The sequence below is a fragment of the Mustela putorius genome, unplaced genomic scaffold, assembly GCF_011764305.1.
Source record: "Mustela putorius furo isolate JIRA1106 unplaced genomic scaffold, ASM1176430v1.1 tig00000698_pilon_pilon_pilon, whole genome shotgun sequence".
Taxonomy (NCBI): Eukaryota; Metazoa; Chordata; class Mammalia; order Carnivora; family Mustelidae; genus Mustela; species Mustela putorius.
Window position 1 is genome coordinate 4,094,453 of NW_025421449.1, and position 23,402 is coordinate 4,117,854.

The following is a 23,402-nucleotide window of genomic DNA, read 5'->3' on the forward strand; positions in this document are numbered from 1 at the left end:
GGTGTACCCAGGGGTGTGCAAATTTTTGTCTCTGGCGCTAGAGAGCAAGAACCTCACCAGGTTTCTGCCTTTTCCAGGATCCTGCCCAGGAAACTGGTCGCACAACGGTACAGTGGTTTGCAACTTATGGCCACACAGAGCAGTGAGCTGGCATGTAGACTTGCTATTCTCGGCCTGCTTTCCCACGCCTATGCCTGGGAACTCTGCCCCACTCAGGCACCCCCTGTTGTTCTTCGATCCCCAGGACCTGAAACCATACTGTCATACCTGGGATTCTCCCACACTTTGCCACCTGAGCACCTTTGAGCCAGGGACATGCACCCCATCCCCCAGCCATAGCAGACTTCTAAAAGTTCTGATTTGCACTCCACTGCTTTTAATACTTTGCAGTAGTAGCCTCCTTAAACAGGCCCCTGCCCCTCCGCCATATAATTAGCGATGTCACACCAGATTTAAGTCTGTACTTCCTACCTCCCAGACTGTGGTCACTTTTCTACTTATAGACTAGCAGCATCTCTTTTTTCAGATCTCTGATTGATTTCTCAGGTGGTCTGAATGATTTGATAACTATGTAGTTGTATTTGAGGGACAAGACAAACTTAGGGTCCACCACCGACTCTGGGCATCTTAACTTCTGGGATTAACATTTTAAATTGGGTAGCCAGAGTAGGCCTCACTCAGAAAGTAAAATGTGAGCAAACAGTTGAAGGAAGTGAAGGAAGCTGATAGTTACCTGGAGAAATAATATATATATTTTTTAAAGATTTTATTTATTTGACAGAGAGAGATCACAAGTAGGCAGAGAGGCAGGCAGAGAGAGAGAGAGGAGGAAGCAGGCTCCCTGCTGAGCAGAGAGCCCGATGCGGGACTCGATCCCAGGACCCTGAGATCATGACCTGAGCCGAAGGCAGTGGTTTAACCCACTGAGCCACCCAGGCGCCCGAGAAATAATATTTTAATCAGAAATAGTAACTGTTGCAGAAGCCATGAAGCAAGAGCAAAGCTGGCACATACAACAAACGGGACAGAGTCTCAAGGGGCTAAAGCAGAGGAATTGAGAGAGAGAGGGGTAAGAGATGAAGTCTGAGAGATAATAGGGTATCTGATAACATTGAGCCTTAAAGACCGCTAAAAGTACTTAGACTTTTGCTCTGAAATAACTACTAAACCAAAGTAAACTTTCCATATTATTAGAAGAAATACATGTGTAACTAAAATAAAGCAAGCCCAAACCATTTAGTAAACTATTTTTAAGAAAAAAGAACACGTAATAAAAGCAAAGCATACAATTTTATAGCATAATATTTGATGACTGAAAGGAGACTAAGTATATATTATATTAATAAATATAAATAGGCTAAATTTCCCTATTGAATGATTCCCGGATCATTCATTAGATCACAAAAAATTATTTAGAATAATTTCTAAAACAAACTTTGAAAGAATAACAAAATTAGAGGATAGGTAAAGCATAACAGGCAGATACTAACTAAAAACAAATGTAGGGGTCATGATCTTAATATTGGACAAATAGTACAAATAGGGTGCCTGGGTGGCTCAGTGGGTTAAAGCCTCTGCCTTCAGCTCAGGTCAGGGTCTCAGGGTCCTGGGAATCTCTGCTCAGCAGAGAGCCTGCTTCCTCCTCTCTCCCTGCCTGCCTCTCTGACTACTTGTGATCTCTATCAAATAAATAAATAAAATCATTAAAAAAAAAGATTAAGTACAAATAATAATTAGTACAAGAAGCATTACATTAGGGAAAGGGACATACAAGATCTGTATGCTTTCAGTGACTCAAATACAGACTTAAATAGAAAGACTTACAAGGTTTTTGGATATTAAGACTCAAAATCATATAGAAGTCAGTTTCTGTTATGTTAATTAGAGTTAATATCTCAATTTCATAACAAAAAACCCCAAAAAACTAGTTAACATTTATTGAGCAGTTACTCTATGAGAGGCATTGTTCTAAATACTTTACATGTATTACATTTACTCCTCACAGCAAGTTTATGTGGTAGGTACCAGTATTACTCTTTGTCCATTTTTCAGTGAAGAAACTGAGTCTCAAAGAGATTAATGAACTTGCTCCAAGTTGAAGCTGGAGTAGGTTATTGAATGAGAATCTAAATTCAAGCAGGGTGATTACAAATTCTGTGATTTTAACCCCTGTGCTATTCTACTGCTTTGAAATTAATGGGATTATGTATTTGTGTTGTGTCACTAGACATACTCACTCTAAGTTCAAGAATTGGAGAATAACTAGGAAAATGCTTAAAAGAAAGTAATCAGGCAACAGCATGTTGTTAACAAAGGGCTTATTTTCTTAATATTTAAAGAATTTCTGCAAAATAATATTCCAAGACCAAAAACTAAATTGAAAAAAGGGCAAAGGGTATAAATACTTAGTTCATAGAAAAGCAAATACAATTAACTCTTAGATAAAAATATGTAAAATTTTTCACTTTTAATATAAGAAATGAAATACTGCTCATCTTTGACACTGGCAAAATAAAGAAGTTTAATGATACATTGTTTTGGAGGTTTTAGGAATCAGATGCTCATTTAGTGAATAGGAGTATAATCTGCAGGTCTGTGAATTCATGTAAATTTCCATGAAAAACAGTTTGGCAATAGCTTTCAAAATTTAAAGTGTATGTACCTTTAACTTGGCATTTGAACTATTTTATCTTCTGATATTGGTGCCTACACATAAGAATTTTCATTCCGGTATCATGTACTAAAATAATAAATGATTGTCAACAGCCAATCATAAAGATGTACCATAAATTTATTTAACCAGTGTAATTTTATTCAGTCACTAAAAACAGTGAGTTAAGTTAGGAAAAAAAAAAAGCCAGATGAGTAATGAAACTCTAGCATGCTACCATTTGTGTTTTTTAAAACCTCTGCAAATACATACATATATATGCACAAGCTTGTATATATATATATATAACATCATCTTTGATAGGATATTCAGATTTAACGAGTTACCTCTGGAGAGAACTGTGTTGCTGGTCCACAGGGACCTCTGGAAGTCACTGTAAAGTAATTGTATAAAAGTTCTCACCAGCACGAAATCACATTAGTGTGTCATGTTCTAAGTCTAATAGTTTTGATTGATTACAGTAGTTCCCCCCTTATCTGTAGTTTCACTTTCGTTACCCATAGTCACCAGCAGTCCAGAAGCAGATGATCTTCCTTCTGATATATGGTCAGAAGGTCATTAGTAGTTTAACACTAGGTCACAATCCTGACGTCATTCACCTCATTTTATCTCATCATGTAAGCGTTTTTATCATTTTACATCATTACAAGAAGGGTGAGCACAGTACAGTAAGATACTTTGAGAGACCACCTTTACTTAACTTTTACAGTATATTGTTACAGTTCTATTTTATTAGCTATTGTTGCTAATCTCTTGAGCCTAATTCATAAATTAAGCTTTATCTTAAGCATGTATGTATAAGAAAAAACATACAGGATTTAGTACTATATCTAGTTTCAGGCATCTCCTGATGGGGTCTTGGGACATAGCCCCTGTGAGTAAGAGGGGACTACTGTATTTACATTTTTAGCAAATGTCAGTCTCATATTTCTGCATGCTTTCTTAAGTTGGAAGGAGGCAGGAATTGATAGTCACATGAAGGATATAAAGTCTGTTATGCATCATGATCGTGTTAAGTTACGTCTTGTCATAGAGTCCTAAATGATTTTTCTTCTAGGGCTGATGGAGTGGAATATTACATCAGCCTCAGAGGCAGACATTATTTTTTGGTTGTTAATGCCTTCCTTTAATACTGTCTGTGGCTGGGAAGGTAAAAGGTACAAAGGAATAAATGAATCATTTGACAAGTCAGGAACATATTTAGTATTCCTTTTAAAACTTAGTTTAATTGTGAGAAACTAAGTTCGAGACCTAAATCTACAAAATGACACTACTCTTAGAGAAGGTAGTAAGATTTTAAGTGATTTCCTTCTTATATTCAGAATATGTTCTTACCCTTCAGAATAAGAATAATAATAAGAATATATTCTTATCCTTCAGAAGAAGGAAATTATTAGGGACTCCGCGAGTGAAGCTGCCTGACGAAGTTTTTAAAATTTAAAAAAAAGGGGGGGGGGTAGTGAACAGAAAGACTAGATCTCTACCCAATAGCAGCAAATTCATGCTGGAACTACTTAACACCTAGTTATGAACGAAATGGAGGTCTAAAAGCTAGCAAGAGGAAGAAGCATAAAAGTTTAGTTAGACTTGATAGCCCTTAAAACCAATATCGAGTGTCTAAAAAGTAGGTGAAAAAGTAATTGTGCAATATGTGTATATATAAATATGTTTGCTTAAAATTTTGAAAACAAACCAAAATATTCATTATTATTATTAAGATCTTATATGAGTGTGAGAGACTTTCTTAAATGATATTTTTAAGCTTTTCTGCAAAGAATACATATTACTTAAATAATCAAAAAATTATTCTATCATATATACACACATTTGTTGCTCTGTCCTGACCATGGATGTGTCTTTTTTTATTTTCTAGGTGCACCAGAGGCTCTCCTCTTGGCAGAATTTGGGAGCTGTTTATTGCAGTACTGTTGTGCCCTCTGATGGTGAGTTTTGGCAAATCCATTTTTTATGTATAATTTTTTCCCCTTAACTCAGTGCTTTGCATTCTCTAACATATGAATTTATAAATCATACTCCTTTGCTTAAGATGGAGTTGGAATCAGAAGGGAACCTGGGGGGTGGACAGTACTAAAGGAGAGAAATAAAATATGAATGGAGATGCAGTGAATTTAGAGGAGGGATCAGAAAGAAAAAGTAATAGACCCATCAAGTTTTCATAGATCATGGATCATCTTTTCATTTGTGTTTTAAAATCGGGGACATAGGTAATTGACGATCACAGAAACACCATCTTTGGTATTTCCTAACCATTGGGTCTTCCTACTATATACATCATGATCAAACTCTCTAGCCCCTTCGTGTCATCAGTGTCTAGACAGAAGCAGTCCAAAAATCTGAGACCTCTTGCCCTGATTTTCTTTTCCTTCGCTTAGACTCAGGGCTTTAAGACCCTTCTTTGATGTGAGAACGAATGAACAGATGCTTGGGGACCACGTACAGTCCTTTGTGAATGTCCATGATGCTGCAAACTGACAACAGGATGGAGGTTTTGGTTACTGTTACAGTAGTAGGGAAATACTTTCACAACCTTACTGTCATTTCTCTTACCTAGTATCGCACATCTGTAGCTTAGATTGTTTGCTTAGGGTTGAATGTTATATTTATTTCCTCTATATCAAGTTTTGTTTGATAGAATTCTAATTTCAACAATAAACATCAACTTATAGGCAAAACAACCATCAAAAGAGCATCTAGCAAACTTATATACACCTAAAGTGAAGAAGCCTCAGAGGAATTTTGCAAGTCCTAGGATCCCCTGTTACTCCTTAGAGCAGATATTTACAGTGTTATCAGAACCCTCCCCCACCCCAAAGCTCTTTTAACTTAATGCAGTTGCTTTTACCCTATATGGAAGTATTTCAATAATGTAACAATGGTACAGCTGTACTGGGGTATTTGGTGAACATTGTTCTAGGGTATAAATGCTAATAGGTTGCCCTGTGTTGCATAAGGCATTGAAAAAATACATACTTCAAAAAAAAAAGTGTGGCTCCCCAAATTCCTACCAGTACTGTTTTCCCCTTCTTAAGAAAACCAACTCATATTAGTTATCAAGAAATAGAGGCACATAATAGATTTAATGCAACTTATTGTCCTTACTATATCCCCAAATTATACATCTTTCTTATTTTTTACTTTTTTTCTTCTTCTTCTTTTTTTTTTTTTTTTAAAGATTTGTTTATTTGTCAGAGAGAGAGAGCACAAGCAGAAAGAGTGGCAGGCAGAGGCAGAGAGAGAAGCAGGCTCCCCGCTGAGAAAGGAACCCGATGCGGGACTTGATCCCAGGACTCTGGGATCATGACCTGAGCCAAAGGCAGACACTTTATGACTGAACCACCCAGGTGCCCCAATAATATATAAATTCTTAACCTAAGGTCTATGGATGGTTTGGAGAACTAAGTATGTGTCCCAACTTATTCTTTGTTTTTTTGTGCTGTTCCTTTTTTTTTTTTTTAAGCTTTATTGAGATATACATAAAATTCACATATCATGTCATAGCATCATAACAGTCTAGCTTTAGACTACTTCCTTCATCCCTCCTGTTTTGCAGTCAGTCCCTTCTCCCACCTTCTGCATCACACAACCACTAATCTGCTTTCTGACTGTAATAAGTAAATCTTTTCCCAAATGTCATATAAATGAACTCCTATAATATGCAGTCTTTGGCATATCGTAATGCTTTTGACGTTTATCACTATTGTAGTGGGTGTTGCAGTTCTTTCCTTTATTTTTACTGCTGATAAATATTCTAATGTGTGGAAACAATCACATTTTATTTATTCACCAAGTTAAAGATGTTTGAATTGTTTTCCATTTTGGACTGTTAATACTGCTGGTATTAACATTTTCTTAAAAGTCTGTGTGAACATACGTTTTCATTTCTCTTGGGTAGATGCTTAGTGGAATGGCTGGATTATATAGTATATATATTTGACTTTTGAAGAAATTACAAGACTGTTTTCCAAAGCGGCTGTACTACTTTGTATTCCCACTAGCAGCATATAAGTGTTCCAGTTTCCCAGTATCCTCCCCAATACTTATTTGGATCAGTCTTCTTGATTATAGATATTTTAGTGGATATGTAATATTACCTCTTTTTTTTTTTTAATTTATTTGAGAGTGAGTGGAAGAGAGAGCATAAACTGGAGGGTTGAGAGGGCTGGGGAAGAGGAAGATGCGGACTCCCCATTGAGCAGAGACCCCTCCAACTTGGAGCTCAGTCCCAGTCCTGGGATCATGACCTGAGCCAAAGGATCAGGACTTAACTGACTGAGCCACCCAGGCACCCTTTTGTGATTTTAATTTGCATTTCACTGATGACTAATGATGTTGAGCATCTTTTTAAAAAAAATATTTTATTTATTTAATTGAGAGAGCATGAGCAGGGGGTGGGGCAGAGGGAGAAGCAGACTCTGTGCTGAACAGGGAGCCTGACTCAGGGCTCAATCCTGGGACCCCAGGGTCATGAACTGAGCCAAAGACAGAAGCTTAACCATTTGAACCACCCAGGCCTTCTGATGTTGAGCATCTTTTAATGTACTTATTACACATTCCCATATTTTCTTTAGAAAAGCATTCAGACTTTTTGCCCATTTAAAAAAATTGACCATCTTAGTATTGATTTGTAAGGATTCTTTATATATTGTAGAGCTTTTCCTGTTGCTTTTCAAATAGTTTTGGGAAAAAGAAAGATTTGTTTGAATTATCTTGTTTTGCTAGTGGCCACTCCTATACACATTTGGAAATTCTGTTTTTATTGTCTTCATTGTGTTGAGGGCACAAACTATTCCTCTACTATCTTTCATTCCAACTTTTTAAAAACTTGATACAAAAAAAGAAATGAAAATAATGAAATCACCTAATCACCAAAGATGATAGAATGTGAAGCCTTAGTTTTTTGATGTGGCAGAGTTCTCACCAACCTAGGTATGAAGTTGGAAAAGCTGAGAGAGTTTATAGTATTCCATTTTTAAAATATATCTTACAGTTTGGATTTTTTGTTGTAAGTAGAAGTTTCAGTTAGGAACTATCAAAATGTGATTGAATTTCTTCTATCACAAAAGCCTTTTTTTGAAAGGGTTCTAAAAAATGGATTTTCACTTTGCCAAGAAAAGCTGCCACGTGAAATTGGAAAGACCTTTAAGTTTTATGTGCTGACAGTTTTGAATTGACTTAGCTTGGAGTAGAAGCGAATTTATATCAAATTTCAGATGATGTCATCCATTCTAGGATTCCTATCATTTATTCAATAATTTGAAGTTTTGAAGGATTTGGAAATTATCCCATTTCCCTCCAGAGTGCAACTTGATGAAAACTCCTGATTTGTTCTAAGGAGTTAGTTCCTAGTTTTTGTCTGTTAATAAGCATGTTGACATAGTAAAAGAAAAATCTCAAATATGTGAGATTCTCTTACAGAAATTAGAAAAGCTGTTAACATTAATGGTTGTCACCATTTTTGAAAGATTGTTAAATTTCTTTGCCAAAATAACTACCAGAAAAAAATTTTTTTTGATACTAAGGAAGATCTTGGTATTCTGCACAGATGGTGCATCTTCCAAGCTTAGTAACATGCATATTTATATTGCCTCAGAGAAGAAAGGAGCCCCACCCATTGTAATAATACCTTGGGTTTCTTTTTTTTTTTTCCTTTGCACATTCTATAGTTGAAGTCGCTTCCAACAGCCCTAAAAGAAGCCTTGCCTGTTACCACAGCAGTAATCACCATCATGAGAAGAAGATTTTATCAAAATAGAATGTTTTCCTTTGCTTGATTAAACTTTAGACAGGAGTTTTGCTCTTTAAGAGAAGAGAAAATTTAGTATAAGGAAATGTTTACTTATGGCTTGATTTATTTGGGGATATTTGGGATTTTATGAATGAGCATAATCTTCCAGTTTAAGACCTTCTAGTCATTATTACGAATTTGATAGAAAAATAATGAGCTTCTTTAACCAAGCAGTAATTAGAAATAGACAACCCTGTGAATTTTCCGGCAGCTGGCGGAAGTTTCTCTGGGGCTAGTCCTGAATAGAAAATTCTCTCAGTTTCTCTACAAGAATTGAAAAACCTTGGGGTGCCTGGGTGACTCAGTGGGTTAAAGCCTCTGCCTTCAGCTTAGGTCATGATCCCAGGGTCCTGGGATCGGGCCTCACATCGGGCTCTCTGCTCAGCAGGGAGCCTGCTTCCCTTCCTCTCTCTCTCTGCCTGCCTCTCTGCCTACTTGTGATCTCTGTCTGTCAAATAAATAAATAAAATCTTCAAAAAAAAAAAAAAAAGGAATTGAAAAACCTCAAGGCTCTTAAAGATTACCTCCACTCAGAAACCTTAAAATCGAATTTTGGATTTGTAGTCTTTTCTTTTGATACTACATCAAAACAGTGATTTTGATAAGAATTCAGTTCTAAGAGTCTTTTGTTTTTTTTTTTAAAAGATTTTATTTTTATTATTTATTTGACAGAGAGAGACACAGAGAGGGAACACGAGCAGTGGAAGTGGGAGAGGGAGAAGCAGGCTTCCCACTGAGCAGGGAGCCCAATGAAGGGCTCTAGCGGGACCCTGGGATCATGACTTGAGCCAAAGTTAGATGCTTAACAACTGAGCCACCCAGGCACCCCTCAATTCTAAGAGTCTTAGGAAATTCTTGGGTTCCTTGCACACACCTAGCCTACCATCATCATCTGGCAAAGTGATCCGTGATTGTATTTGTTACCACTTCCTTTTGTGAAAACAAAAAGGCACAACCTTTTAGATATCAAGGATTATATTCAAGTTAACCATGTTCTAAAACCAGGCCCCTATGTGACTTCATTATACAAACCAAACAATAGCAATCTTGTAATTGAAATGGTTTTTATATAGAATTAAAGTTTACTTTATTTAATTTGTACAATTTTCTTTTATCTCTTTTGAAAAATAGGAAATGGCCATTAATTGGGGGTTAGAAATGAGGAAAGTACTTCAGTTTTTGTCAACATTTATTTTAAAAATATGTCAATGTAGTAGTCTGCTAGGGCTGCCATAACAAAATAGCGTAGGCCGGGTGGCTTAAACAACACAAATTTATTTTTTCACAGTTCTGGAGGCTGGAAGGCTGAGGGCAGGGTGCCAGCATGGTCTGGATCTTATAAGAACTCTATTAGCTTGCAGATAGCTACTTTCTGTCTGTGTTCTCACATGGTGGGGAGTGGAAAGAGTTCTTACTCTTATAAATAGACAGTCCTAACAGACTGGGGCCTGTCCTTTGTCCTTTATGACCTCATTTAACCTTAGTTACCCCCTAGGGACCCATCTTCAGGTAGTCATACTGGGAATTAGAGCTTCAACATAGGAATGGCAGGGGTGGGGAGGTGAGGGGTAGGGGACGGACACACAATTCAGTCCATTACAGGGAATATGAAGGAAATCAGTTTCTGATGCAAAAAAATAAATTATATCTAAAATTTTTATGCATAAATTGAGTGTTTTCAGGAAATAGGGCCAAGAGAGGAATCCATACCTTTATCAGTGTCTCAAAGAGGTCAGTTACCCAAAAATACTAAGAAATATGGAGTTGGTTTGTATAGTATATACTGTTTTTCTTCTTGTTGCCCTCAATGGAACAAGTCAGATTTGTTTTCTTGAGATTTAAAGGCATTATTGGATGTATTCTATTATTTTAGACTTTGGGTTTTAAGACTCTAGTTTTTAGAGTCTTTCAAGAGAAACTATTAAAGCAGGCATTTTTTTCACATATTCTCATTGAATCTTCTCAACAACCTTGTGAGATATTAGAACCCCTATGTTGTGAGAAAAATGAGGTACAGTTATATTCAGTAGTATGCCCATGGATTCAAGGTGTCTCCTATGATAGAACTTGAGAACTATCTAGCTGAGATTCCAAAACCATGCTTTTTCTACTGCACTCCACTGTCTGTGCTTTAGGACCATATTCTGCTTCTCACTACCCAAAAGTTAAAGTAGGTCAAAGGTCAAGGTTTAATAAAGTTACTTTCACAGTAGCACCATCGAAAGCATTGGTTTTTTTTTTTTAATTTTTTAAAATTTTTTTGAAAGATTTTATTTATTTGACAGACAGAGATCACAATTAGGCAGAGAGGGAGAAAGAGAAGCAGGCTCCCTGCTGAGCAGAGAGCCCAATATGGGGCTCGATCCCAAGACCCTGGGATCATGACCTGAGCTGAAGACAGAGGATTTAACCCACTGAACCACCCAGGTGCCCCCAAAGCATTAGTTTTAAAAGGAAAAAATGTTACAGTACTATTTGGGATAGGACTTCATTTTTATAAAAGCAAACAAAAATTTTTAATTCTCAGTAGAATGAGTACATGAATGAAAAGAAAGGAGGGGATGACCTTTTAGCACAAATGGTTTTGACATTTATGAGAAATATTTTCATGAACTCATGTGAAAAGAACCAGAATCAACAAAAGGTACATAGGTTATATGGCTATTTAATGTCAGACTGACAATACCAAATATTCAAAGATGATTTATAACTTTGTGTTTTTCCAACTTTCAGCATTTAAACCTCATAATAACTTCACAAAAATAATTCTACATAGTTCACCGAGATTCAGTTGTACAAATACTGATTCACCTGAGGTACAAAAGTGAAATATGTAGTTGATGTGATTAAAATTAATTTATAGGGTCACCCAGGTGGCTCAGTTAAGCATCCAACTCTTGGTTTTGGCTCAGGTCATGATCTCAGTGTCCTGAGATCAAACTCTGGACTCTGCGCTCAGTAGGGAGCCTGCTTGTCCTTCTCTTCTGCCCCTCCCCTGCTCTCGCTCTCTCTCTCTTAAATAAATAAATAAAATATTTTTAAAGAATTAATTTATACTACTGGTTAGAAAGAAACAACTGGATTTATTAAGCTACTAAAGTTATGATTATATAGTTGGGCTTTCTTATATTTCTGTAGAAAGATATTTCTTACAAATTTACTTGTTTTCAACTGGAGTATTCTTCAAATGATGTTAATATGTGACAGATTTAGTATGTTTAATATATTATGAATAATGTAAAGAAAATTTCAATGATTTATTTTTCTTAGTTAAATAGATTCTTCTGAGGGTATTGTGAGGCAAGTACATTTTATTTATATATCCTAATTACAGATTTCAAGGATATTTTTGACATAATGCATTTTTGTGATAATATAAGGAAGGGCCTTACTATCACCAAAATAATATTTAGTTTATTGTTTTAAAAATGGTCATCTTATGTTTTGTCTAACATATACTTTAATGAGAAAACATATAGACGTTTAGAATTAAACTTATGAATGTAGAAGTTAGTTTTTAAAATAAATTGTGGGGGGGTTGCTGGGTGGCTCAGTGGGTTGGGGCCTCTGCCTTCGGCTAGGGTCATGATCTCAGTGTCCTGGGATTGAGCCCTGCATCGGGCTCTCTGCTCGGCGGGGAGCCTTCTTCCTCCTCTCTCTCTGCCTCCTTGTGATCTCTGTCTGTCAAATAAATAAAATCTTTATAAATAAATAAATAAATAAATAAATAAATTGTTGGGGCGCCTGGGTGGCTCGGATGGTTAAGAGTCTGCCTTTGGCTTAGGTCATGATCCCAGGTCCTGGGATCGAGCCCCGCATCAGGCTCCCTGCTTGTTGGGAAGCCTGCTTTTCCCTCTCCCACTCCCTCTGCTTGTGTTCCCTCTCTTGCTGTGTCTCTCTCTGTCAAATGAATAAATAAAACCTTTAAATAAATAAATAAACTTGTTTGCGGGGCGCCTGGGTGGCTGGGTGGGTTAAGGCTTCTGCCTTCGGCTCAGGTCATGATCCCAGGGTCCTGGCGAGCCCTGCATCGGACTCTCTGCTCAGCAGGGAGCCTCCTTCCCCCTGTCTCTCTCTCTCTGCCTGCCTCTCTGCCTACTTGTGATCTCTGTCTGTCAAATAAATAAATAAAATCTTTAAAAAACAAATGAACGAACAAATAAATAAATTGTTTGAAACTATTTAAGCATGATACTAGTAAAAAAAATTTGTAAAACATATTAAGAAGAATAAACTTTATTGAAGGACATAAAATAAGATAAAAATAAATGCAGAGTTATAACACATTAATGAATGTGAAGACAACATTGTAAAAATTATAGCTTTCCTCACATGAATTTATAAACTCCAGTGCAATGCTAATCCAAACCCCAACAGGAGCTGCAGAATTTATTCAAAATTTATGTGAAAGAATAAAACTATACAAATACCTAAGATAAATTTGGAGTAGAAAAGTGGGGTGAGGGGGAGTTTGCCCAAACTACATATTAAGATATATTTTTAAGCCATAATAATCAAAACAGTGAAATACTGTTCAGGAAAAATTGTAAGTTAGATTAGAGAAACATTGCATATATGAAAATTTGATGTGTGATAAAATTAGCATTGTAAATCAGGAGAAAAGGCAGACTATTCAATAAATAATGCTGTTAGGGGCACCTTGGTGGCTAAGTCATTACGCATCTGTCTTTGGTTCAGGTCATGATCCCAGGGTCCTGGGATCCAGCCCTTCATTGGGGGGGGGTCCCTGCTCAGCGGGAGGCCTGCTTCTCCCTCCCTCACTCCCCCTGCTTGTGTTCTCTCTGTCTGTCTGTCAAATAAATAAATAAAATCTCTAATAAATTAAATAAATACTGCTGTTAAAATTGACTTCTTACCTCACGAAAGTAAATTCCAGATGGCATAAGGAAGAAAATGTGTAACAAAGAGCTCAAAAAGGAAAAGAAAATTTGGCCAAATTTTTATTGGAAACTCAAAACAAGGAGTGCTGCTAACTCTCTTAGCCTTCTTTTTATTTATAATAAAGAACAAAAAAATGTGTTTTTTCAAGGGATGAATAAATTGTGGTATATTCATACAGTGAAATTCTATGTGGAACTTTGAATGATCCAGGAATGTGATTCAATTTGGATAAATCTCAAAGCATTATTGAGCATAAAAGGCAAGTTGTAGAAGGTTGAATACAACCATTTATGTAACATTTAAATACATCAAAAAACCATGCCATATTTGGTTATTTAATACCATATAGCAAATTATAGCTATACTTAGTTGCTTAAAACAATAATCCTTTATTATATTATGTTTTTATGGATTTGGAATTTAGGAGCAGTTTAGCTGGGCAATTCAGGATCTCATGGGATTGCAATCCCCTGTCAGCTAGGGTTGTAGTCATCTAAAGGTTTGACTGGGGCTGGAGGATTCAATTCTAAGGTGGCTCACAACATGGCTGAGAGGTTGGTACTGGCTCTTGATAGGAGACTCCACTTCTCAATTCTGGCTTCTCCATATGGGCTGCAGGGTAGTCAGTCAGGAGTATCAGAGAGTTTTCTGGATTGGGCAGAAGTTAAATACTGTGGTGGTGGTATTGACTGAAATGAGAAATGTCAGAAATGAGTGGTTCACAGAAGATTAATTCACTTTTAGGAATAAAAATGTACAAGAAAAAGGTGTACAGGAATCTCAGCAGACAGATTAATATAGGTTTGGGACAGTATGGAAGGGCGTGGGATTGCCTAGAGAGTGTGTGGATTGAGAAACACAGTGGCCAAGGACAGAGCACTTAGAAACTTTCAAAAGGGATGAATATAAGAAAAAGAACCTATGAAGGAAAATGAGAAAGTATAGAAAGGAAGGTACAGAACAACCAGGAGAGTATAGAATCATAGAAGCCAAAAAGAAAACATTTTTTAAAGTGAAGGAGTAGGGTGACATCATGTTACTAAAACAAGTTAAGGGCTAAAATTCCTATTGAATTTAGCAACCTAAATCATACATGACCTGGGAGAAAGTGACTTTTTAGTCAATTGATGAGATCCAAAGCCACTTTGCATTGGGTTGAACTCTGTCACCTTAGGAATATCATTTAACCGTGCCAGGCTTTATTCTTAGCTGCAAAAAAGGACATAGTCTATATGATTTCTCTATTTCTTCCAACACTGAAAGTCTGTGCTTATAGTTTACATTTTTGATGCATAATATTACAGAAAGGAGAAAGAAAAGAAACAGACAAGATCTTTAGTCACTGGAATCATCCATCACACATAAGGTTCAGCTCTAAGTACCTTTGCAGAAAACACCACATATGTGCTTCCTTATTGCACCAGTTCCCTTTCATAAGTCCTTAAGATGTATACAGCTATGTTCGTACCTGAGATGATCTATTTTAGAGGAATTTTACCCATTATTTTGAACACCAAATAAATTTCCTAAATGCACTTAACTTTCCCACTTAACGATTAGCTAAAAAAACAAGCATTTTTATTTTACAACTTTTTCTGTATCTGATGCCCCAAAGACATTTTGTTTTTATTTTATTTTTTTTTTTAAGATTTTATTTATTTATTTGACAGAGAGAGATCACAAGTAGGCAGAGAGGCAGGCGGAGAGAGAGAGGAGGAAGCAGGCTCTCCGCTGAGCAAAGAGCCCGATGCGGGACTCGATCCCAGGACCCTGAGATCATGACCTGAGCCGAAGGCAGCGGCTTAACCCACTGAGCCACCCAGGCACCCGACATTTTGTTTTTAATGTATTCCTTCTTCAACCTCAAATGTCCGTTGTCTTTGCACTTCTCTTCTTAGTCTGGAAAATCCCTTGCCTTTTTGCTTTTGTGCCTAAATCCACTGTCATATTCTCCTCACTATTCATATTGGTTGACCCATAATTTCTTGGTTTCTTTGAAGCGCATTGCTGTAGAACATACTTAGATTATTTCTTATTTTATTGATGTGGAAATCAAAGCAAAGATTAAAAATAAACCCAACCAAAGAACTGCCTGATGCAATTTACACTTAAAAAGAATATTTGTCTATAGAGAATAGGAGCTGATAACTGTCAGTAGCTTATAAATATCCATTGTGCTTTGTTACAACCAGCAGCTATTTTACATACTGCAAAACTTGAGGAACTTGGGTAATTGGTTTTGGTTGCAAACCAAGAAATCTGACATTTACATTACAAACTAGTGTGTGGGAAAGGAGACCTGGGGATTTTTTTCAAAAGCGGTATTATAATGAAGATTTGTCAGTCCTGAAGTGTGTTATTCCATGCAGAGTTTCTCAAAGCTTTCATATTTCACTCCTTTGAAAGGCTTCATGATCTTTAGTGTAAAAAGTTAAAATGACTGAGAAAGACCTTAATTTTCTCTGTTGACTTTATCTCAGTTATTTTAAAATAATAACCCCTAAGCACTTAACCTATGAAACATGCTTTAGTGAAATCTTCTGTAGTTTTGTGTTTAAGACTCCCATCTTGTATTTAAATTCACCTGTGTCTGCTTCTTGAAATCTGGCTGAACAGTTTTTTCACCTACAGAGAGAAGATAATGGGTCGGGAACACAGAAATAAATGTTAGTCATCTAATTTTATGATGCCAGCATCATTACTGCCTATAGAAGAAGTGGGGATATTCATGTTAATGGCTCTGACTTTAAGGAAACACTGGACTGGCTAAGGATTCTTTTATTTTTAAAAAAAAATTGTTTTTTAAATTTTATTTATTTGTTTGGCACACAGAGATCACAAGTAGGCAGAGAGGCAGGCAAAGAGAGAGGAGGAAGGAAAAGCAGGCTCCCTGCAGAGCAAAGAACGCCCTGTGCTGAAGGCAGAGTCTTTAACCCACTGAGCCACCCTGGCACCCCTAAAATTTTTTTTAAAAAGATTTTTATTTGTAAGAGAGAGAAAGAGAGCACAAGCCAGGGGAGCAGCAGGCAGAGGGAAATTCAGGCTCCCTGCTGAGCAAGGAGTCCAATGTGGTACTTGATCCCAGGACCTTGGGATCATGACCTGAGCCAAAGGCAAATACTTAACCAACTAAGCCACCCAGATGTCCCACTAAGGATTCTTTTAGAAATGAGGGGGAAAATGACAAAATATTCAAATATCTTTACATTAAAAACTTTAGATAGTACTTACTGTATATTAAATTCATATTATTATCCTTGACTTCCTCCTCCTTAGGAAATATAGACTACCCTTTTGGAAGAATTAAAGAAATAGAGATTTTTGTCTTCTTATTTTTTTTTAAGTTTTTTTTTAAAGATTTTATTTATTTATTTGATGGAGAGAGAGATCACAAGTAGGCAGACAGGCAGGCAGAGAGAGGGGGGAAGCAGGCTCCCTGCTGAGCAGAGAGCCAGATGTGGGGCTCGATCCAAGGACCGGAGATCATGACCGGAACTAAAGGCAGAGGCTTAATCCACTGAGCCACCCAGGCACCACCTAATTTTTATGTAAAAATTCAAAACATGTATCCACAGAGGATTCACTGCTATAGGAATTGTTGCCCTGTAGTCAACAACTAGAACACCAGACCAAATATATTTTAAAAAATTGTTTTTAGACATTGGACAATAAGGACAAGACTGTGATCTCTGAGAGAAGAAAAACAAATGGAATTGATTCTATAGTGCCTCAGTGCACAGCCTGAGGCTTTGGCTAAATGCTAAGCCACAAGACCAGGCTAGAATAATTTATAATAACAATTATCAGAATTTGTAAAATGGATAATTGTTAGTGCTCAGAAATTGTTAGGACCAGAAATTATTTGACTTCCCTCCTGTCAGAGAAGAGACATCACTGAATATATGAGCATTCAATGTTCATTGAATCTTATTAGTAGGGCCAAATTTGGCCCTGTAATAAAGGAATCTCTAGATCTGTCCTAAGAAACTTTCTAAGAGACTTAAAAGGATCAAAATAATATGCAAGAACCTGTACAACATCCAGCACTGAACAGTGTAAAAGTAATGATGTCTAACCTTGAATCAAAACTTACTAGATATATGAAGAAGCGGTGGGGGGGGGGGAACACAAGAAAAATTAGTCAGGAACATCTAGAAACAACAGAGATGATGGAATTAACAGACAGGGATTTTAAAATAGTTATTATAAATGTGATCTTTATATTTGGGGGGAAAAGGAAAACAAGCATAATATGAAGAAAAACAGAAGATATAAAAATAAACATGTAACTTCTAGAGATGAAATAAATAATATCTGAGATGAAAAGCAGCTATAGATGGAATTAACAGATTTAGACACGGAAGAAGAAAATATCAGTCCCAATGAAGTGCATAGCAGTTAAAACTATCCAAAATGAAGAGAACCTTATATAAAGAGAACCTTAATGCCCTGTGAGACAACACTGCATAGTCTAATATAAGTATAACTGGAATCTCAGAAGGAAAGGTGTAAGAGTTAGAAAAAATATTTGAGTAAAGGCCAAAATTTTCTTCAAATTTGATGAAAACTATGAGTTCACAGATCTAAGAAATTTAATAACTTAGAAACCATAGAAAGGAATATTGTAATTAAATTGTTGGAAACCAGTGATAAAGAGAAAAGCCACAGGATAGGGGCGCCTGGGTGGCTCAGTGGGTTAAAGCCTCTGCCTTTGGCTCAGGTCATGATCCCAGGGTCCTGGGATTGAGCCCCACATCGGGCTCTCTGCTCAGCAGGGAGCCTGCTTCCTCCTCTCTCTCGGCCTGCCTTTCTGCCTACTTGTGATCTCTGTCTGTCAAATAAATAAATAAAATCTTAAAAAAAAAAAAAGTAGCCACAGGATAAAAGACATATGTACAGAGAAATAAAGAAGAATATACATGAACTTATCATATGCTAGACAAACCAGAAGACCTAAGTTCTTTAGAATCCAAAAAAAAAAAAAGTGTCCAACTAGAATTTTTTACACAGCAAATTTTTCTTCAAAAATGAAGGTGAAATAAACTTCAGAGTTCCCAAAAGTGAGGAGAATTTATTGTCAACACATCTGCCGAACAAGAAATGTTCAAGGAAGCTCTTCAGGCAAAAAGAAAATGATATTAAATAGTGCTTCACAGCCTAGTGCTAACTTATCATCTTTAAATCTTGGCTGCTCATGTAAAAACTTTACATGAGCTTTAAAATTTATTTATTTAAAAAATTCATATGAAAATTACTTCAAAAGAGTTACTTTATTCAGACACTTGTTTTAGTAACTAAGGCTTTTTTTTTTCCTGTTGAGGAAAAAGATAAGGAAATGGGAATTCTACCTTGTAATGTAGAAAATCTTTTCAGATTTATAGCTTATGATAATGTTTCCTTTAATAATTTTTGTTAGAAAATCCCAAGTAGTTGAGTTTGGCTTCTAGCTGACCTCAGGATGATGTTCAAGAGAACATAAAAAGAATTTTTTTTATTATATCATAATATATTCATATGCATAAGAGAATACTTACTTATCAAGTCCCTTGGAAATAATAATTATACCATAAATATGAATTGACTGTCCTTAAGTAAGCATCTCACTTTTTTAATGTATTTTCATTATATTATTCCCCAGGGATTCTTGAAAGCTGTGGCTACTAAGAGCTATCTCCTACAGGTTAGGGAACCTAGTTCAGCAATCTCTGGCTGTTTAATAAAATCTTCTCAGTAGGGACGCCTGGGTGGCTCAGTGGGTTAAAGCCTCTGCCTTCAGCTCAGGTCGTGATCCCAGGGCTCTGGGATCCGGCCCCGCATCGGGCTCTCTGCTCGGCAGGGAGCCTGCTTCCTCCTCTCTCTCTGCCCGCTTCTCTGCCGACTTGTGATCTCTGTCTGCCAAATAAATAAATAAATAAAATCTTTAAAAAAAAAAATCTACTCAGTAGAACTAGGATTTAGATTCACCAACACCAAAATTTTTATCTCAGATTTCTGGGCAAGTCTTTCCCTGACCTACTTAGAATCTAATCTTTTACGTGTTTTTTTTTCTCCTTCTGAAGAGTGAATTGTGTGAGCCATATGATTGATCTTCCATAAGCCAGTTCCCAGAATAACCTTCAACTAAAGCTAAAGGGCATATTCTTGAAACCTTTGAAAATATTTTAAACCACATTGATAATAATAGACCTTATGTAAGACTAGTAATACTGTAACTTATAATGAAATCTGATTATCATATAATTATGGGTCTTTTTCATTCAGATGTGACAGTGGTGTATCAAAATGGGTTACCTGTGATATCTGTGAGGCTACCATCCCGGCGTGAACGCTGCCAGTTCACACTCAAACCTATCTCAGACTCGGTTGGTGTGTTTTTACGACAACTGCAAGAAGAGGATCGGGGAATTGACAGAGTTGCAATCTATTCACCAGGTACAGTCACATTCATTATTAATTCCCACCCAACCCTCATTTCACCCCAGACCACTTATATGTGCGCGCACACAGACACACACCCCTCTGCAAAAGAATACCCCACTCTTAACTTTAGAACATATTTTTTTCCTTAACAAATGTCAGGAGACAGTGATTTCTCTCCCACTTCGCAAAGTATAATTGTTCAATTTTAGGACTGTATATATACAAAAAGTCTCATTCAGAAACATCTGACATATAATGCCCCAGGCAAAGATGAGCAGTCAATCACATTTTATGTTATTATTAACTATTTATTATTACCGTAGGCATAAAATAAACTTTTCTAGTGGTTGAGCCCTCATCTCTGGAGATACGAAATGTTAGGACTTCTTTTTAGATCTTCTGTCTTTCACATGAAAGTTTACAAAATTAAGACATATGTGATTGGAAAAGAATGGCACTAAAAATTCCCATTTGACATAACATTTATCCTACTTATTTATTTAAGTACCTTGGTTTTTTTCCCATTCTTTGAAAAATCTTAAATCTACAAGAAACATAAAAGACTATACAGGAAGTACCTATTTACCCTTGGATTTACCAGTTGTTAATAATTTGCCACATTTCTATACTTTAAGTAGTTTAAATATACTTAATTTTCATCTTATCTAGTAATATAATTAGTAGACCAGTATGGTGTACTTTGCTGACCCTAACATTTGTCCCTACCAAATTACTTTTACTCAATCATCTTCCATCATAGATAGATATATGACATCCATTCAGCTCCCCCAGAGACCCTAGATTTCCACATAACACCTATAGATCTATGTAATGATTTTACTTGTTCATAAAGTTCTGTTAGAAAAGTATATTGTTAAATCTTCATGGACTTGAGATCATGAAAGCAAAAAGCTCAGATAATAAAAGCTTTGTTTAGCATAGAACTTGGGGATGAGGCAAAAGTGAACTAGAATTTAAAAGAAGAGATATAATTTTTAAAGTTGATTTTGAGGATTGCTTTTTCCTGCTCATTCGCAATTAATTGTGGACATATGACAAGTTTAAATTTTTACATTTAAATTTTTCACAGATGGCGTTCGAGTTGCTGCCTCAACAGGGATAGACCTCCTACTCCTTGATGACTTTAAGCTGGTCATTAATGACTTAACATATCATGTACGACCACCAAAGAGAGGTAAAAAGTAATCTTGATAAAGTCAAAGAAATGTGGAAGGGCTTTTGGAAAGAACTTCGTTTTTCCCTGGATAACCTTGAGAAGCAAATAATATTCAAAGAAACTGAAAGTCTTACATCCAGATAAAACCCTTTCAATTGAACAACTCATTGGGTACCTCACTCTTGAGTACTTGGGTATTACGCTGACTGAAACTTAGATTCTGCCTTAGACACTGGAATGCTTTATTATAGGATATTGTCACTCTTTCACATAAATGGATATTCCATGTAAATTAAGCTCCTTCCCTCTGTACAAGCTAAAAGTCACATTATTTTAATAACATTGCAGGAGGAATCTTTCAAAAATAAATTATGGACTTCCCTATCCTCTAAAACATTTGTAACAGGAATTAATCTTTTTTTTTTCCTTTCAAGGTCAATAGCGTGAAAGTCAATTAATGTATAATAGTAGTCCTTTGGAACTTCTGATTTGTAAAAATTGTGGTATTTGCCTCAGTGCAAATTTTTTTTTTAAGATGTTATTTATTTATTTGATAGCACAAGTAGGCAGAGCAGCAGGCAGAGGGAGAGGAAGAGGCAATCTCCCTGCTGAACAGAGAGCCAGGTGTGGGGCATGATCCCAGGACCCTTGCTGGGCAGACGCTTGCTGCCTGAGCCACCCAGGTGCCCCTTCAGGTGGACATTTTAAGAGGGTGCCCCTAAAATCTTAGTAATCAATAATATTTGAATGAACTATTTTAAAGTTAATGCAAAAAAACCCATGATGAACACAATATCAAAAATTTAAATGAAGGCAGTTGGTATTATTGATTTTTCTTTTTATCCCAGACTCTAATCTGGCTCTGCACAGTACTGATGCTAGATAGTTCTCTAAAATAGCCTTTGATTTGGGTCTTTTTCCGTCACTTTTCTCTCTCTGCCCTTGATCTTTATCGTCAATGACTGCTGTTGTTCATGCCCCTTCCATTATCACCAGCCTCCTAAGATGCCCCTTCTTTTTGATTCTGCTTTTGAGAATTGTGTCTAAAGTATAAAATGTTCTCAGTGAAAGCCTAAACATTGAACGCCTCCAAAATCTGGTCCACATCTACTTTAAAAGTTTTTGTCTTTCTCTTACATGTTGTCTACTTTTCCTCTGCCCTCTATTCCTTTGCTGTTTTCTGAACTGTGCCATTCTTTGCCATCTCAGTGTTAGTTCACCTTTCTCGAAGGTGCCTCTTTTCTTTCTTCCTAACCTATTCCTTGTGACAAAATTGTCAAGGTTGGCTCCTCCGTAAAGGTTTTTAACAATCCTATTCTTTCTGTTCTTTCTCACTCTGACTCCCAGCCAACCAGAAGTGACTAATCTGTTCTCTGAATTCTTATTCCTCTTCTTTGTTAATGCTCAGGTGGAAGGCACTGTGATTTTTTTTTAAGGGTTTATTTATTTATTTGACAGCAAGAGATTATAAGTAGGCAGAGAGGCAGGCAGAGAGAGAGCGGAGGAAGCAGGCTCCCTGCCAAGCAGAGAACCTAATGCAGGACTTGATCCCAGGACCCTGAGATCATGACCTGAGCCAAAGGCAGAGGCTTATTAACCCACTGAGCGCAGCACTGTGATTTTTGTGTCCTGCATTGACTCAGGTGGTCATTCTGTGTTGAGTGAAATAAGTGAGTTAAGGTGGTAGTATTTTGGTTGTTCAGAAGCCAGATTCTCTTCTATGTGCAAACTAGTTGAAATGAAACTAGCTTTAGAAAAAGTCTAGTAAATACAGCAAGAATGGGAAAGTAGCCTTTAAATAGTAAGACATTACTGAACCAGACTTTATTACTCTGGAATAACTGGACATGTAGACCAGGGATTGGTAGCTACATGCCAGCTATGCTAATATGTTTTTCTTTATTCCCTGATTTTTGGACTAGAAGCTCTCTTTAAAAAAAAAAAAAAAACAGAAGTACAGGGGCGCCTGGGTAGCTCAGTGAGTTAAAGCCTCTGCCTTCGGCTCAGGTCATGATCTCAGGGTCCTGGGATCGAGTCCCATGTTGGGCTCTCTGCTCAGTGGGGAGCTTGCTTCCCCTCTCTGCCTGCCTCTCTGCCTACTTGTGATCTCTGTCAAATAAATAAATAAAAATCTTTTAAAAAATCAAAAATAAAATAACAGAAATACAGGCCTTAGTTTACTCGGTTTTTTGTAATTGTTTTTGTTCTTTAAATTTGCTCTTTCTTTTCCAGCTTTATTGACATATAATTGATATATAGCATTGTAAGTTTCAGATATACAGTGTGATGATTTGATATACTTTAATATTACAAAATGGTTACAATAGGATTAATTAACACCTCCATCACCTCACATAATTACTGTGTGTGTGTGTGTGTGTGTGTGTGTGTGTGGTGACAACACTTAAGGTCTACTCGCAGTCAAT

General features: G+C 36.6%; 1 protein-coding gene across 2 annotated transcripts in view; it reads left to right on the forward strand.

The window, feature by feature from the left end:
- MCU (mitochondrial calcium uniporter) overlaps nucleotides 1–23,402 on the forward strand; it is a 197,774-nt gene that overhangs the window by 153,522 nt on the left and 20,850 nt on the right. For both annotated transcript variants that reach the window (XM_004769477.3, XM_013044253.2), the window contains exons 2-4: nucleotides 4,545–4,614; nucleotides 19,641–19,811; nucleotides 20,890–20,994. In XM_004769477.3, coding sequence (XP_004769534.1) covers nucleotides 4,545–4,614; nucleotides 19,641–19,811; nucleotides 20,890–20,994 — 346 coding nt within the window. The remainder of the gene's footprint in view (nucleotides 1–4,544; nucleotides 4,615–19,640; nucleotides 19,812–20,889; nucleotides 20,995–23,402) is intronic.